The sequence below is a fragment of the Pongo pygmaeus genome, chromosome 13, assembly GCF_028885625.2.
Source record: "Pongo pygmaeus isolate AG05252 chromosome 13, NHGRI_mPonPyg2-v2.0_pri, whole genome shotgun sequence".
Lineage (NCBI taxonomy): Eukaryota > Metazoa > Chordata > Mammalia > Primates > Hominidae > Pongo > Pongo pygmaeus.
In genome coordinates, this window is record NC_072386.2 from 57,771,648 (window position 1) to 57,786,335 (window position 14,688).

The window sequence follows — 14,688 nt, forward strand, 5'->3', positions numbered from 1 at the left end:
TGTTCCCTTTACCAGCTAAGAATGCAAAAAAGACCAGCTAGGTTTCTGAACAACAAGAGACCATGTGAAGAGGGAAAGCTCAGCCAACAGTCAGCACCAAGGCCCTGGACTTGTGAGTGAGCCCATCTTAGACCCTACAGCTTCACTTGAGCCACCCGATAATGGCAGCCATGTGAATGTCTACAGGAAGACCAGCAGAATAACTGTCCAGCTGAGCCCAGCCCAAATTGCCAACCGACAGAATTGTGAGAAATAATAATGGCTGTTTTAAGTCACTAAATTTTGGGGTGGTTTGTTCGTTTCCCAGGACTACTGTAACAAATTACCACAAACTGGATGGCGTAAAACAAAAGAAATTTATTTTCTCAGAGTTCTGAAGGCCAGAAATCTGAACTCAAAGTGCAAGTAGGGCCATGCTCCCCTGAAAAATGTTGGGAAGGCAAAATTCAGCACACAGTAGGTGGCTTATAAATAGAAAAATATAATTATAAAAGTACTCTTTCCTGTAATTTTTCAAATTTAAACATACGAAGATAAATTTAAAAATAATAAAATTTTAAACAGTACCATGTTCTGAAGGGTAGTATGTCAGTGTCATGAAAGTTTCAAAATCTCCTGTAAAAAGTATCGAAATAGAATATTTTACTTATTGTTAGAAGTCTTAATGCTGGTGCAAAGAAAAATTTGTTGCATATTAGACAGCATAGGGTCTCTTGAATAACTTTACCCATATGTAAGAGTTTTTTTGGGAATAAAACACATCCTTCCTCTGTAAGATCAGCACATCCTTTGTTCAGCATTGTGTGTCATATTTGTGTAAAAGTCACAGCCTTGTAGGGGCCTTCTGGTTACCACTTGTCCCATTTCTCTTCTGCCTCATCCAAGCTTTTTAAAGGAGTGGCCTCCACCAGCTTCCTCTATTTCCTCTGCATGAACTCCCTCTATAACCTTATGAAACCTGACTTCCTTCCCCACAACTCCGCTAAAACTGCTAATTCAGAGGTTTTCAATGACCACCTTCAGGGCAAATCCAATGGCTCTTTGCCCTCATAATTTGGCATGTGATCTTTGTAACTACCCTCCTAGCTCTCTTTTCTGATACTACAATGGTCTGCCATGTGCTGGCCAAATCCCCCCTCCTATCTTTTTGTATCTCTTCTTTTTGTATGGATTGACAGTGACTCTTCCTCTAGGCCCATTCCTCTTCTCTTCCCCTTATACTTTCCATTTAGAAAATTTACCCATTCTTCAGTCCCAATCTCCACCTCACAGATGACTTTTTAATCAACATTTTCCATCCTGACCTACCACTGATGCCCCAAGCCTGTATTTCAAGCTGCCCAACAGAAATGTTCTGTATTTTATGTTCATCCGTGTTAGGGTGGGCTAGGTTACGGTGAGATAACAAACAATCCAAAAATCTCAGTGGTTTATAAAAACAAAGACCTTCAGAGGGCAGCTGCAGCTCTGCTTTAATCATCTTTACTCCAGGATGCAGGATGACAGATCATCCACCACCTGGAACGCTGCAGATTGTTTAGAATAGGAGAAAGATAATGTGACAAAGCCCAGGCTATCTCTTCACCTCCAAGTGACCACATCACCTTCAACAGGTGAAAAGCAAAATCCTCCCATAGGGAGGGACAGCAAATATATGTAAATGTACAGTCTACTACATCGTCTTAAACAAAACCTCTATGAGGGAAGTAAAAAATCATCCTCCCAAAACTAACTCTAATTTCCAATTTTCATAATTTCTCATTGGCATCATCCTTATCCCATTTGACCAGGATGGAAATCTTGTGCCATTTATTTTATAATTGCTTCTTGTTCCAGTTACAAAAGCATTCTTTGAGGAAAACTTGCAAAATATGCATGCATACATACACTCATACATGCATGTCCCAAGTACACAAAAGTCATCAATAATTCTACTACCCAGAGACAACACTCATGACATATTGGCGTATGTCCTTCTGGTTCTCTCCTTGTTATATGTATTGATTATTTATCTCTGCAGAGAGTTATGCATATATTTATTTTTTAATTAAAATGATACCATATTATGCATATAGCTTTCTGGCTATTAAAAACTTATCAAAATCATATCAATATTTTTTCCTTCTTATGTAAAAATATGTTTGGTATTGACTTGCAAACTTAAATATTCAGCCTTGACTTCTCCCCTGAGTTTCAGATTCCTAAATAAAACTGCATAGTGGGTAATTCTACTTGAATGTCTAACATGCATCTTAGACTCCATATGTCCCCAGTTAAAGCCTTGATTCACCCTAAAAGCCTGCTTCTCCTCCAGTCTTTTCAATCTCTGTTAAAAGCATCAATATCCAACCCTGGAGACATCTTGATTTCTCTTTTTTTTTTTTCATTGCCCCATCCCATATCTAATTCGTCAGCCCTAGCTCCAGAATGTATCCCAGAGCTGCCTGTTTCTCTCCTTCTCAGCTCTGCTCTCTAGTTTTGCCATCGTCATCTTTCCCCTGGATCCTCCACTGCCTCCCAGCTGGTTTCCTGGCTTCCACTCCTTACTTCTTTGTACAATTGATCTTTTAAACACAACAGTCAATCGCATCATGCCCTGCTCCATAAACCATCCCATTTGATATGGTTTGGCTTTGTCTCCACCCAAATCTCATCTTGAATTGTAGCTCCCATAATCCCCACATGTTGTGGGAGATAATTGAATCATGGAGGCAGGTTTTTCCCCATGCTATTGTCATGATAGTGAATAAGTCTCACGAGATCTGATGGTTTTATAAAGGGCAATTCCCCTGCACACGCTCTCTTGCCTGCTGCCATTTAAGATATGCCTTTGCTCCTCATTCACCTTCTGCCATGATTGTGAGGCCTCCCCAGCCATGTGGAACTGTAAGTCCATTAAACCTTTTTTTCTTTATAAATTATCCAGTCTTGGGTATTTCTTCATAGCAATATGAAAATGGACTAATACACCATTGCACTTAGAATAACATTTAAATTTTTTCTATTGCCTTTAAGGCTTTTATGTGATTCGTTCTTTGCTAACTTCCCTCTTCAGCTCTCCTCCTCTCCCCTCATTCACTCCACTAGAGACAGGCCAGTTCTTGCTTTTCTTCCAACACATCAAACTTACTCCTGCCTCAGTCATGCGCTTGGTCATTCGCCCGCTTGATCTTGGCTCAGAGGTTTTTCTCTAAGAGATGCTTTCCTTGACCATCCCACCTAAAGAATCCATGCCCTCTCAATGGCCCTTTTACATTCTCTGCATCACACTTATTTTATCTGATGTTTCCTTGTTTATTTACTGGTTTATTTCTTCATTGTCTCCCCATTGGTATACTACTTTTTTTAGAATAAGAACCCTGTCTATCTTATTCATGACTCTATCCCCAGCACCTAGAATAGTGCTAGGCACATAGTAGGCTGTAAGCAATATGCATGAAATGAATGAATGAATAAGTATGTAGTTGCTTCCCACGTTCAGCTGATTCCTTTAAACTGTCTGCAGAAGCAGGCCCATTTTTTCGATTCTGATGACCCAGTCTAATCCCAGATCTCACTGCCTCACATGGGAATGACTGTGGCTCCCTCCTCACTCCTCCCCTGGAATCCCTTCCAATGCCTTCTGCACACTGCTAACTATTCTTCCCACCGTGTTTGTTTCATCTGTGAGTCACCTCCCTTCAGGGCCCAGCTGAGACTCATCTCCTCAGAGGTGTTGCCCTATTGTAGCCAGGGCTACAGGCTTCTCTCTCTCTGAGTTTTTGTCCTTACCCCTCCCCAGCCACACAATCAAACACTGTTCCCCATGCTCTCTAACTTTTGCATTTCTAGTCACCCACTCACTCCAGCTGGATTCTGAGGGCATAGGCTGCTTGTCTGTTTGCGTTTTGAATCTCCCATAATACCTAGAGAAAGTCATAGGCAATAAAATATCTTGTTGATCTGAATGAAATTATTGGACAGAGAATAAGATACAGGAGGTAAATTGGATACCCCATCTAAAGGGATCTGTGAGACCAGGTAGTTATTTGGAATGAAAGAGTAAGATATTAAACCAGCCAGCAGGTCAACAGGTGGGTGATAGTCTTGTTCCCATAGACAACAGATGGCCATCATCTTAAAACAACATTTATGTTAACCAGCAGATAAGGGACTCCTGCATTGTCAATGGACTTTGAGCCTGAGTTTTTCTGCTAGCATAGGTGAAAGTGGACTGCAATGCTAGTATAAATGCCGTATGATGACTAGTACCCCTTAGGGAGCTCCAGTTTGCCTTCCTGGGAAACCACAGACCCCAAGTGTAATTTCCTGAGGATAGCCCAACTTCTCTAGAGTGCTCATATTACACAGCAGAAAGCTGAGCAGAGAGAACTCAAAAAGGTCTGCCAAAGAAGGTTTTGGCCGTGTCCTGAATATTGCTCTGTATGGCAGTGAGAAGAAGCAGCGATTTAGGAAAAAGTATTTCTACCCGTGGCAGCAGAGGGACTGGGCCTCTCTGAGCAAACAAGAGAGTCAAGCTTGACCACTCAGTCATACGAAGGCCAAAATATCCACTTCAAGACTTCTGAGCAAATATCACATCTTCTTTTTGCTAATGTGCATACTTTCCTTAATTGAGTCTCCAAGCAATGAGGTAGAATTTTTATTCTGTGTTTTAAAACCATGTATTCAAAAATAAACATGTTATCGACTCAACTGCTTATCTTGGGTCAAATGCAAATCGTGGGTACATTCATCGGGGGAGAAAAATCTTTTTGAAAAATTTCCTGGTGATTTCAGGAAATGAGTAAGTGGTTATAATATTAAGGAGTAATTGAAAAACACTGTCAGAATGAACAGTTCTAAATAACCGTTGTTCTTTATAGTTTCCTGTATGCAGTACCATGCAATTTATTCTGATAAAGCTGTCTTTCTGAACTCACTTTTGGAACTCCTCTTTGCAATTACTTTCAGAACTATTTGACAAGGTACCTAAAAATCAGCTCCATTATTTCACGGCTATATGTTGTCTTTAACTCAAGCTGATATTATTTTATTTAATAGGCTTGCTTGAGTGCTAATGACTTTGGATCCCTCCAGAAGCTATACCATATATTGTTTATGGATATGCATATACACATACACCCCAAAAGTACACCTTTGTGTTAGTACTCTCAGGGAGCAGCAGGGAGAACAGAAATGGGCAACAGAATAACAGGGACTTCACATTTATCTGTAATGTTCTCTTTTTTAATTAAAAAAAAAAACTAAAGCAAAAGTGACAAAATGTTAACAGGTGTTAATTCTGTTAAGTGGAGACCCTTAGATACTTGCCATATTATCATCTATATTTTCTATATTTTTTGAAACTTTTCAAATAATAAAGCAGATTCTCCCTAAAAAAAAAAAAGAAGAGATTTTAAACCACCAAGCTTCTTTTTAAAAATAAATGTACTCCAGTCCCTGAGAATAATTCTAAAAGGATTTCCAAAAATGTTTTGGATAATGCTATTATGCCTAGTGGCATGACCCCAGAGAGGAATACTTTGAAGTCATGGAGGGCTATGAGGCCAGGGAAAGTGCCTTTCTTTTTCCAGCTCTCAATTTTGAGTAAATCTCCTCACTCCTTGCAGGCAGGCCCATGACTCACTTGTCTTTGTATTTCTGGGGCTTAGCACAGCACTTAGAACACAATAACCCTCAATGGCTGGCATGAGTGAATAAATGAATGAACTAACTAGCCTAGGACTTACAAGCCTACTAACTTACGAAGAGATGGGAGTGAGGTGGTAGAGTTTATTAACTTCTGTTTTTCTTAATTTAGTTCCAGTTTAGCTATTTGTATTTTTGGACTCTATCACAGAAGAACAATGAATTTTCCCCTTTGATGAGAATGACAGAAGTCGAAGTTTTTTGAGGTTTCTGAGCAAAGTGGTACTACTGTTTCCTTTTAGCCCCAGAAACCAATTCTAGAGGAAAAGGAACATTTAAAAAAAAAAGTATGAAAGAGGTCCATACTCTCTATTCTCTCATCCAAGTGAAAACACATACAATGAGTTATGTAATCTGGACTCTTATTTTGCGATAGAAAGGGATTCTGATTTTCCATTTGCTATTTTATTTAAAAGGGCTATGGCTTAGGCACCCAAAGGAGGAGGTAGATTGGATTACATTGTTAAGCAAAGTAAAAAGCACAGTTTAAAGTCTGGCAACTAGAGCTTACACCAAAATTAAGAAATAACTAAGTTGTTTGAACAATCTACCTTTATCATTAATCCACCTATTAAAGGAACAGAAGCAGAAAGTGAAAAAGGATAGAAGTTCTCACCATTTATGGTTGCATGTAAGGCAAAGAAAAAAGGAGAAATGCATGACTATTTTAATCCCTAAAGAATGACTTTAGAGTTCACTCTCTGACCTAGGAGAGAAGCTAAACAGGAAGAGGTTACAGGCATTTAAGAGAAGAGGTCAACACTGGCAAATAAAGATTTAAAAGAATGATAAAACTCGGTGGGGGTGTGAATGCGGGGAAAGGAGCATTCGTACGGCCACTGGTAGGAGCAGAAACAGGTATACCTTTTCTGGGAGTCAATTTGGCAATCAAAAGCTTGAAAAATGTTTCTTTCCTATGACCAAACAATTATACTGTTAGAAATTTGTAAGGAGGTGTTTGCACTAGCACAGAAAAAAGTGTGTATAAGACTGTTCCATCAAACTCTATACACTATTGTGAAAAGTTAGAACCTATCTCTTTTGGTTTTTTGTTTGTTTTTTTCTGAGACAGGGTTTCACCGTGTGGCCCAGGTTGGAGAGCAGTGGCGCAATCATAGCTCACTGCAGCCTCAAACTCCTGGTCTCAAGTGACCCTCCCACCCAGCCTTCCACGTAGCTGGGACCACAGGCATGCACCACCCTGTCTGCCTAATGTTTTGTTTGCTTTTTGTAGAGATGGTGTCTCACTATGTTGCTCAGGCTGGTCTTGAACTCCTGGGCTCAACTGATTCTCCTGTGTCTGCCTCCCAAAGCACCGGGAGGCAGGTTCCAGGCATGAGCCACTGTGCCCAGCCTGGAACCTATCTTCATGCCCAATAATAGAAAATTAATTTAATAAATCATTTTACATCTAATCAACAGGATTTTATACAGCCTATGTAAATTATAATGTAGCTCTGTATTGATTTACATGCAGAGTTGTTCATGATTTTTTTTTTTTTTTTTTATGAGACAGAGTCTCGCTCTGTCACCCAAGGCTGGAGTGCAGTGGTGCGATCTCCGCTCACTGCAACTTCCGCCTCCCAGGTTCAAGGGATTCTCCTGCTTCACCTCCTGAGTAGCTGGGACTACAGGCACCTGCCACCACACCTGGCTAATTTTTTTTTTTTTTTTTTTTTTTTTTTTGTATTTTTAGTAGAGATGGGGTTTCACCATGTTGGCCAGGCTGGTCTCAAACTTCTGACTTCAAGTGATCCACTCACCTTGGCCTCCAAAAGTGCTGGGATTACAGGCATGAGCCACAGTGGCCAGCCCTCCTGTATACTTTAAATCATCTCTAGATTATTTATAATACCTAACACAATGTAAATGCTACGTAAATAGTTATCATACTATATTATGTATGGAATAATGACAAGAAAAAAGTCTGTACATGTTCAGTACAGATGCAACTATCTACATTTTTTTCCAAATATTTTTGATCTGTGGTTGGCTGAATCCAGGGATGTGCAACCGACAGATGCGGAGGGCCGGCTTTACTTTCCTATCTGTGATGATGAACATGAGAACAGACAGCTGGAGGAACTGGTTTTGTTGCCATCATTTCTCCTTTCTAATCTTGTGTTTAATCGTAATGCAGTGGGACATGACATAATGTCTTGTACCCTAGGCCAACTTTATCAATTTGCTTAGTTTCACCAGAAATGCTGCATCAACATGTGTTCATATATACTTTCAGAGGTGTCCATCTGTTTTTTGTCTATACCCCCCCTGTTGTCGATACAGCAAATGGTACCACTACTGAGCCAACTCCAGAAGCACAGGAACCACACTTAAACACACTATATAAATTTCATGTGTTTACCTAGAGCCCAGAGAGCCTTTCTGCTGCTGACTGGGTAAGAAATTAGACTAGACCAGCCTAAACAACATGGTGAAACCCCATCTCTACTAAAAATACAAAAATTAGCCAGGTGTGGTGGTGCTCACCTGTAATCTCAGCTACTCAGGAGGCTGAGGCAGGAGAATCGCTTGAACCTGGGAGGCAGAGGTTGCAGTGAGCCGAGATGGCGCCACTGTACTCCAGCCTGGGTGACAGAGCATGACTGTCTCAAAAAAAGAAAAAAAAAAAAAGAAAGAAATTAGACTAGATGCTTGTGGGAACAGCAGTAGCACATTCCTGTTGCTTTAACCCTTTATCAAATAGGCCAAACATTAATAAGCACCTGCCACTGAAAAAAACTAAATGCTTTTGTTTCTTAGCTTTCTCAGCAAGAAGTCTGAGTATGGTCACATCCCTATCTTCTCATGGTCCCTTAAAGAGGATGGAAAGTTGAGGTGTTTTTAACATCATCTCATTCTATCACTACCTTTATGGGGAGTTGAGATGGGAGACTTGGTCCCCTGAGTTCTTCATCTTTCCCTGGGTAACTACATGTTACTACGTTTCTTTCCACTGGTCTATGAAGAAGTAAACATTAGCTTCATCAATATATGTAAATGGTCGGAACTCAAAGAACTACAAATGAAGAAAATTCACCCTGGTAGAAGGTTATTTCAGCATACATTTTGTAAGGCATCTTCAGAATAGCACTAGATGCCTAAAGCACAAATGGACCTTTTCCAAGAATCTGGAAGGAACCAATTCTAAATGTGAAAGACCAAAAATTCTGAGTCTGATTGCCCAAGCCCCTCTATTGGTCTTTGGTCCAGAACACATCAGACAAATAAAGCAATTCCTGAAAGCACACTACCTCACTCTGCCAGCCACCCCCACTACTGAGGAACAGCTCTGCTCTCACTGCAGATACACATCTATACATTTGAATACATATATTTTTATGCTTGTATTATCTTTGCAGATAAAATTAGCAAATACTTCTCAGAAAGCTCTCTGTAGCTCATTGTGCTCTGGTCATTATGCCCAAAATTATTGGGTTTGTTCCTTTTTTTTTGAAATAGAGTCTCGATCTGTCACTCAGGCTGGAGTGCAGTGGCGCAATCACTGCTCACAGCAGCTTCAACTTCCTGGGCTCAAGTGATCCTCCCATCTCAGCCTTCCAAGTAGCTGGGACCACAGGTGCAGGCCACCACAGCTGGCTAATTTTTGTATTTTTTGTAGAGACAGGGTTTTGCTATGTTGCCCAGGCTGGTCTCGAACTCCTGGGCTCAAGCCATCTACCAGCTTAGGCCTCCCAAAGTGCTAGGGTTACAGGTGTGAGCCACCATGCCCAGCCTGTGGTTGTTCTTAAATGCTATCTTTATGTAACTTTATTCTCTCTTCTTGTCACCTTGTTTTTGTCTTTCATAAAATCACTCTCTGATGTGATTATTATGCCTAATACTTTGTTCCTTTTTTATTTTTTATTTTATTTTATTTTGAAACAGAGTCTCACTCTGTCGCCCAGGCTGGAATGCAGTGGCACATCTCAGCTCACTGTAGTCTCCATCTCCCAGGTTCAAGCAATTATCCTACCTCAGCCTCCTAAGTAGCTGGGATTACAGGTGCACACCACCACACCTGGCTAATTTTTGTATTTTTTAGTAGAGACAGGGTTTCGCCATGTTGGCCAGGCCAGTCTTGAACTCCTGACCTCAGGTGATCAGGTCACCTGATCACCCATCGCCTTGGCCTCCCAAAATGCTGAGATTATAGGCGTGAGCCACTGCACCCAGCTGTTTGTTCCTTTTCTGAAAGGATGAAATGAAGGTATATAAAGTTCTTAGCTCAATATGTAGCACGTACTAAATAATCAATAAATGTTACTTATTATTTTAAAATAAAACTGAGATGGCAGCATGGTATAATGATTAAAAGAGAAGATTCTGGAGCCAGGCTGCCTGCATTTGAATCTCAGCTGTGACCTTAATTAGTTGTTTGTGACTTTGGACAATTTCTATAGCTTCTCTGCACTCAGTTTCTCCATCTGTAAAATGGAGATAGTCATTGCTCCTGTTTCATAGAGGTGAATGAGTTATGATATGTAAATATTTAGAACTGTCTCTGCCACACAGAAAGCATTCTAGAAGTGTAAGCCATTATTTTTTCTTCCTTTCAATCCTGACTATTCACAAGAGGGTTAATGTTTTTTTCTGCATTCTACACTTTCGTCCTCTTTATCCAAGGTTCTTATTTTACTTGAATATTTGATCAAATTTTACATCTATTCTGTATTTGAAAGACACTAAGATTTTGTTTAATAAATTTTCAGAGTACTAGTAATAATTTTTATAATCTACAAAGGCACTAAATTCCAGTAAGAAAAAAGGCAATTAACAAGACTAGATGTTCCTACAAGTACCGTGTTATGACATTTAATGCAGCAGCCCCTGAAATCCCAAACGCAAACGTTATTATGAACTGCCTAAGATCTAGTCTTTCCTTGGCACGCAAGTCAGCAACAATAAAATGGAAATGAAGACAAGTATACAGCACTTACAAGAAAATTAATTTCACCTTTCTACCTCAGAAACATTCAGTGATGGGTCCCTTCTCTTATATCTTCCTGAGCTGCGGGTTCTAGCGAAATGCTTAACCATAACAAGTTATACAATTACACTTGGCACTCAAAACCAAACAAGTCCCATATGATGACTTATAACACATGAAATTTAGAATTTATAAGCGCATGAGAGGCCAGTGCCAACAGAATTTAAAGACTGTGGGCTTCTTCTCAGACTGTGAGATAGTCTGCTCACTCCTTCTGGAGACTGGTGTGTACAGAACTGAACTCTTTACAAATAATATTTTTAATATATCAGATTTGAATACTTCATTAACAGGAAGCACACTGGTTTTATCCCACAAATATTTTTAAGGGATAGTTTACACCATGCTGAGTAGTAAGGTGAAAAACATGAGCACATGCTGAATGTACTAATGGCCATATTTCAACACAGTCTTATTTTTGGAATTTGATCTATTTAAAAAAAATAATAGGCATGTAAGGGAAAACATTTCTTTTCCACCTTCAACATTGCAAAACATCACATTGTTAATGTTTATATATTAAACACTAATCAGAAACAGAACACTTTGCCAATGCTGCTACCAAAATGATGATATTTTAAGAATTAATTCCCCTCTTGCTTTAAAGGAAATTCTTGGGATACATGCATCAAAATAACAATAGGCCCAATTAAGAGCACAGTCTTTGGAGCAGTTTGCAATCCCAGCTCTGCCATTGCTGGTTGTATGGTCTTGAAAAAATTACATGGCCTTGTGCAGCTGTATCTCCAAGATTTCTTTTCCTCTTCCGTACAAGACTTCATGAGTTTGATAGGCTTTTTGTGAGAATTTAATCATAAAATCCATTAACTGTATAATATAGTGTCTGGGACACAATAAGTAAACAATAAATGGTGAAATTAAATGATATATTAATACTAGGTATGTCCTTATTAATCTGCTCCTTTGAATAATAATTTCTGCCAAGTTCCTTAGCATAACTCTCCCACACAATACACAGAGTGCTTCAAAAAGGAAAACAGAACTCTAAGAATAGGAATTTCCAATCCATTTTCTTGTCTGAGGATTATAGAACCTTTTATACTTTATTTAACTTGAGGGGGCTCTTCTTGATCAGATTTCATCACATATTTTCTTCCATTGAATGTGTTTTGTGTTCTCAGCACCAGATGGAAGGCACAGGAGGGGAAACATTGGCCCCAAGAAAGCTCCCAGCCAGCCACTGGCATCTCCATACCTAACCCAAACTGATCTCAGCCTGAAGCTCTCCAACTTCAGCTTTCCTTCCTACCTTTCTATCTTAGGCTCTCAAAGATGGTGATGATGGAGATGATGACAGCAATGAAGCTGATTGTTCATGTTAATGATGGTAACTAAGAATTATTTACCATTTATTCTGAGCCAGACACCACAAGCAACATGCAATCAACATGAAAATCATTAACAAGACATTTTGCATTATTTTTTCTGTACTGTCTCTGAATTCCAATGTGTATTTTACACATCCAGCACTTGGCAATTCAGACTTTGTGCCTATTATTCATTTAATCCTCCCCACAGTCATAAGTAGGTACTACAATCATCTCTACTCGGCACATAAAGAAACCAAAGCTTAGAGAAGTTAAGTAACATGTCCAGTGTTGCTCAGTGACTTTGTAGCAGACAGCCAATTTGCAAGCAGATCAGACACTAACCAGGGCCTTTATTCTTAACCCCCAGGTGACACCGACCCTGCAGTTGCTTGCAAGACTGTCTATAGGATTAGTCCAGGTCTTGGCCACTCACCCCAGATCAACCCTGCCCAACCCCATAGTTTCTAACATCTTTCTGCCCAAGTCACACTTCCTGACCTAAAATTCACAAAGACAGAGGATCAGTAGCTATGGCAAATAATACACCCATCAGTAACTTCAGTTTGATTCCCTATATTCCCTAAACAAATTGCCCCTCCTGGCATGCAACAGCTATGAACCCTAATGTAGAAAAAAAATCTCATAGGGAGATCCCTGATATACTTCATGCCTTGTTTTTGCTTTTGTGTGTGTGTGTGTCTGTTTTTTGAGACAGGGTTTCACTCTCTCACCCAGGCTGGAGTGCAGTGGCATGATCACAGCTGTGATCCTCCTGGGCTCAAGCGATGCTCTTGCCTCAGCCTCTTGAATAGCTGGGGCTACAGGTGCATGCAACCACACCTGGCTAATGTTTTAAAATTTTTTTTTGTAGCTACAGGGGTCCCACTATGTTGCCCAGGCTGGTCTCAAACTCTGGGCTCAAGTAATCCTCCCATCTGGGCCTCCCAAATTGCTGGGATTAGAGGTGTGAGCCATGGCACCCAGCCTCTTTATGCCTTTTGACTAGTACATTTTGGCATCCAACATTAATATGCAGTATACATAAATAATTAAACTCATTTTACAGATGACGAAATAGTAAGGTAAGAGAAACAGTTTGCTGGCAGTTACATATCAAGTGGAAATAAAATCGTCAATAAAGCTCAATATGCCCTCTAGAAGACCTTACCGCCTTGTTTTTCTGGGCTTTTAATTCCTTGTTCAAACCTCTTCACACACTAACAGCACAAAGATGAACCTACGGTGGAATCCACCTTTCACAGGCTCAGCTAAATGAAGATTAACAAATCGGACATCCCTGTGCGCAATAGAATAAGTTGACACTTCAGAATGAGTTTCCTATTATCTTTTAACTAGACAGTCTAGCTTTCTCAGGGCAAGACAAAAATGTCCCAACTACTTGTCAGCAGTTTTCAGTGGAGGAAAAACTGCAGTTAAAGCACCTTTACTGAGAACTTTGAGCAGTAAATGTGCTTACATTTAGTTTGTGCAATTTTGATTAGGAATTGGATGGTGAGTTGGGATCCCCCAGTCCTTAGTTTTTTTGCTGGAGTCCTGTAAATCTCAAAATGTCAGCCACAGGCCATTTCTTTTGGTTTATTTAAGTGGAGATTTTTAAAAAATCACTTTTTCCACTTCATGGCTCCTTTGGACCAGGGTATAAAAATAGCGATGCCACCAGGAGCCAAACTCTTTCTGGAATAATGAAGCAGGAGAGGACAGAGCCTTGCTCAGGACAACAGAAGTCTTGCAGCCTACCTCAAACGCAACTCTCATTTCAGCCACTTCACTTCTTCCCCCCAGCTCAGACTTGCCTCAAAGGAAGGAGCCGTTTATGAGACACTCCGTGGCGTGCCCAACACGGTTACCCCGGCGCCTATCACCCTCCTGGGACCCGGCCACCTGTAAGAACCTGGAGGGCGGAGCGGGCGAGGTTGTTCGGGGAAGGGATCCCCGGTGGCTGAGGACATCCAGGAGCACTGAGATTCTTGGGGAGGACCTAGCCGTGCCCAGCGCAGGAGCCACCGCGCGTCCAGCGGCTCCACCGCCGCAGCCTCGGGAACCGGGCGCCCCCGGTCTCAGGCGCGCCCCGCCGCGGACGCGAATGGACTTGTCCGGCCTCGGCCCCTGCAGCGATGCTCCGCGCCAAGCCAGTGCTGGGCTGTCCGGCCGCGACCTGCCGCGCCGCGGGGGGCGTCTTACCTGTTGATCTTGAGCGCGAACGCGCGGCGCTCTGCGCTCGGCAGAGTGGCCATGGCCCGCCGGCGGTTCGGTGGCTTCTAGGGTCGTGGGGTGCGGAAAGTGGAGGCCCGGCGCGCCGCAGAGTAGCCGCGAAACATGCCAAGCCAAGCGCAAACCTCATCTGTCAGTCGGAGCTGGAAACTTCCGCATTTCCACCTTCTAAGCTGAAATCACCCCGGGGGAGGGCCCAACCTCCGAGCAGCGACGGCCAGCACCGCCACCCGGCCTGGCACGCAGGCAGCGGCGGGCGAGGAGGGCGTGGACCCAGCGCGGAACTGGCCTCCGGATACTGGGGCAGACGGCGCGCTCTGCCCGGGGCCGCTGACCTCCGCAGAAAGGAGCGCGGGCGGACGACAGGCGACCACGGAGCGCAGGCCGGAAACTCCATTTGCCCGAAGCTGCGAGGCTGCCAGGGAATGTGGGCAAGTCGGGGGA

At 41.7% G+C, this 14,688-nt stretch overlaps 1 protein-coding gene across 3 annotated transcripts in view; it reads right to left on the reverse strand.

Annotated features, from left to right (window-relative positions):
• The window catches only part of DOCK8 (dedicator of cytokinesis 8), a 247,673-nt gene extending 233,206 nt beyond the window's left edge, over positions 1–14,467 (reverse strand). The window contains exon 1 of one of the 3 annotated variants that reach the window (XM_054499987.2): positions 14,215–14,467. In XM_054499987.2, the coding sequence (XP_054355962.1) occupies positions 14,215–14,267 (53 nt within the window). In that variant the 5' untranslated portion in view covers positions 14,268–14,467. Of the gene's footprint in view, positions 1–13,770; positions 14,126–14,214 lie in introns of those variants that run through there. The other 2 variants (XM_063649580.1, XM_054499990.2) reach the window with 2 other exon arrangements.
• Between the last annotated feature and the right edge of the window lie 221 nt (positions 14,468–14,688).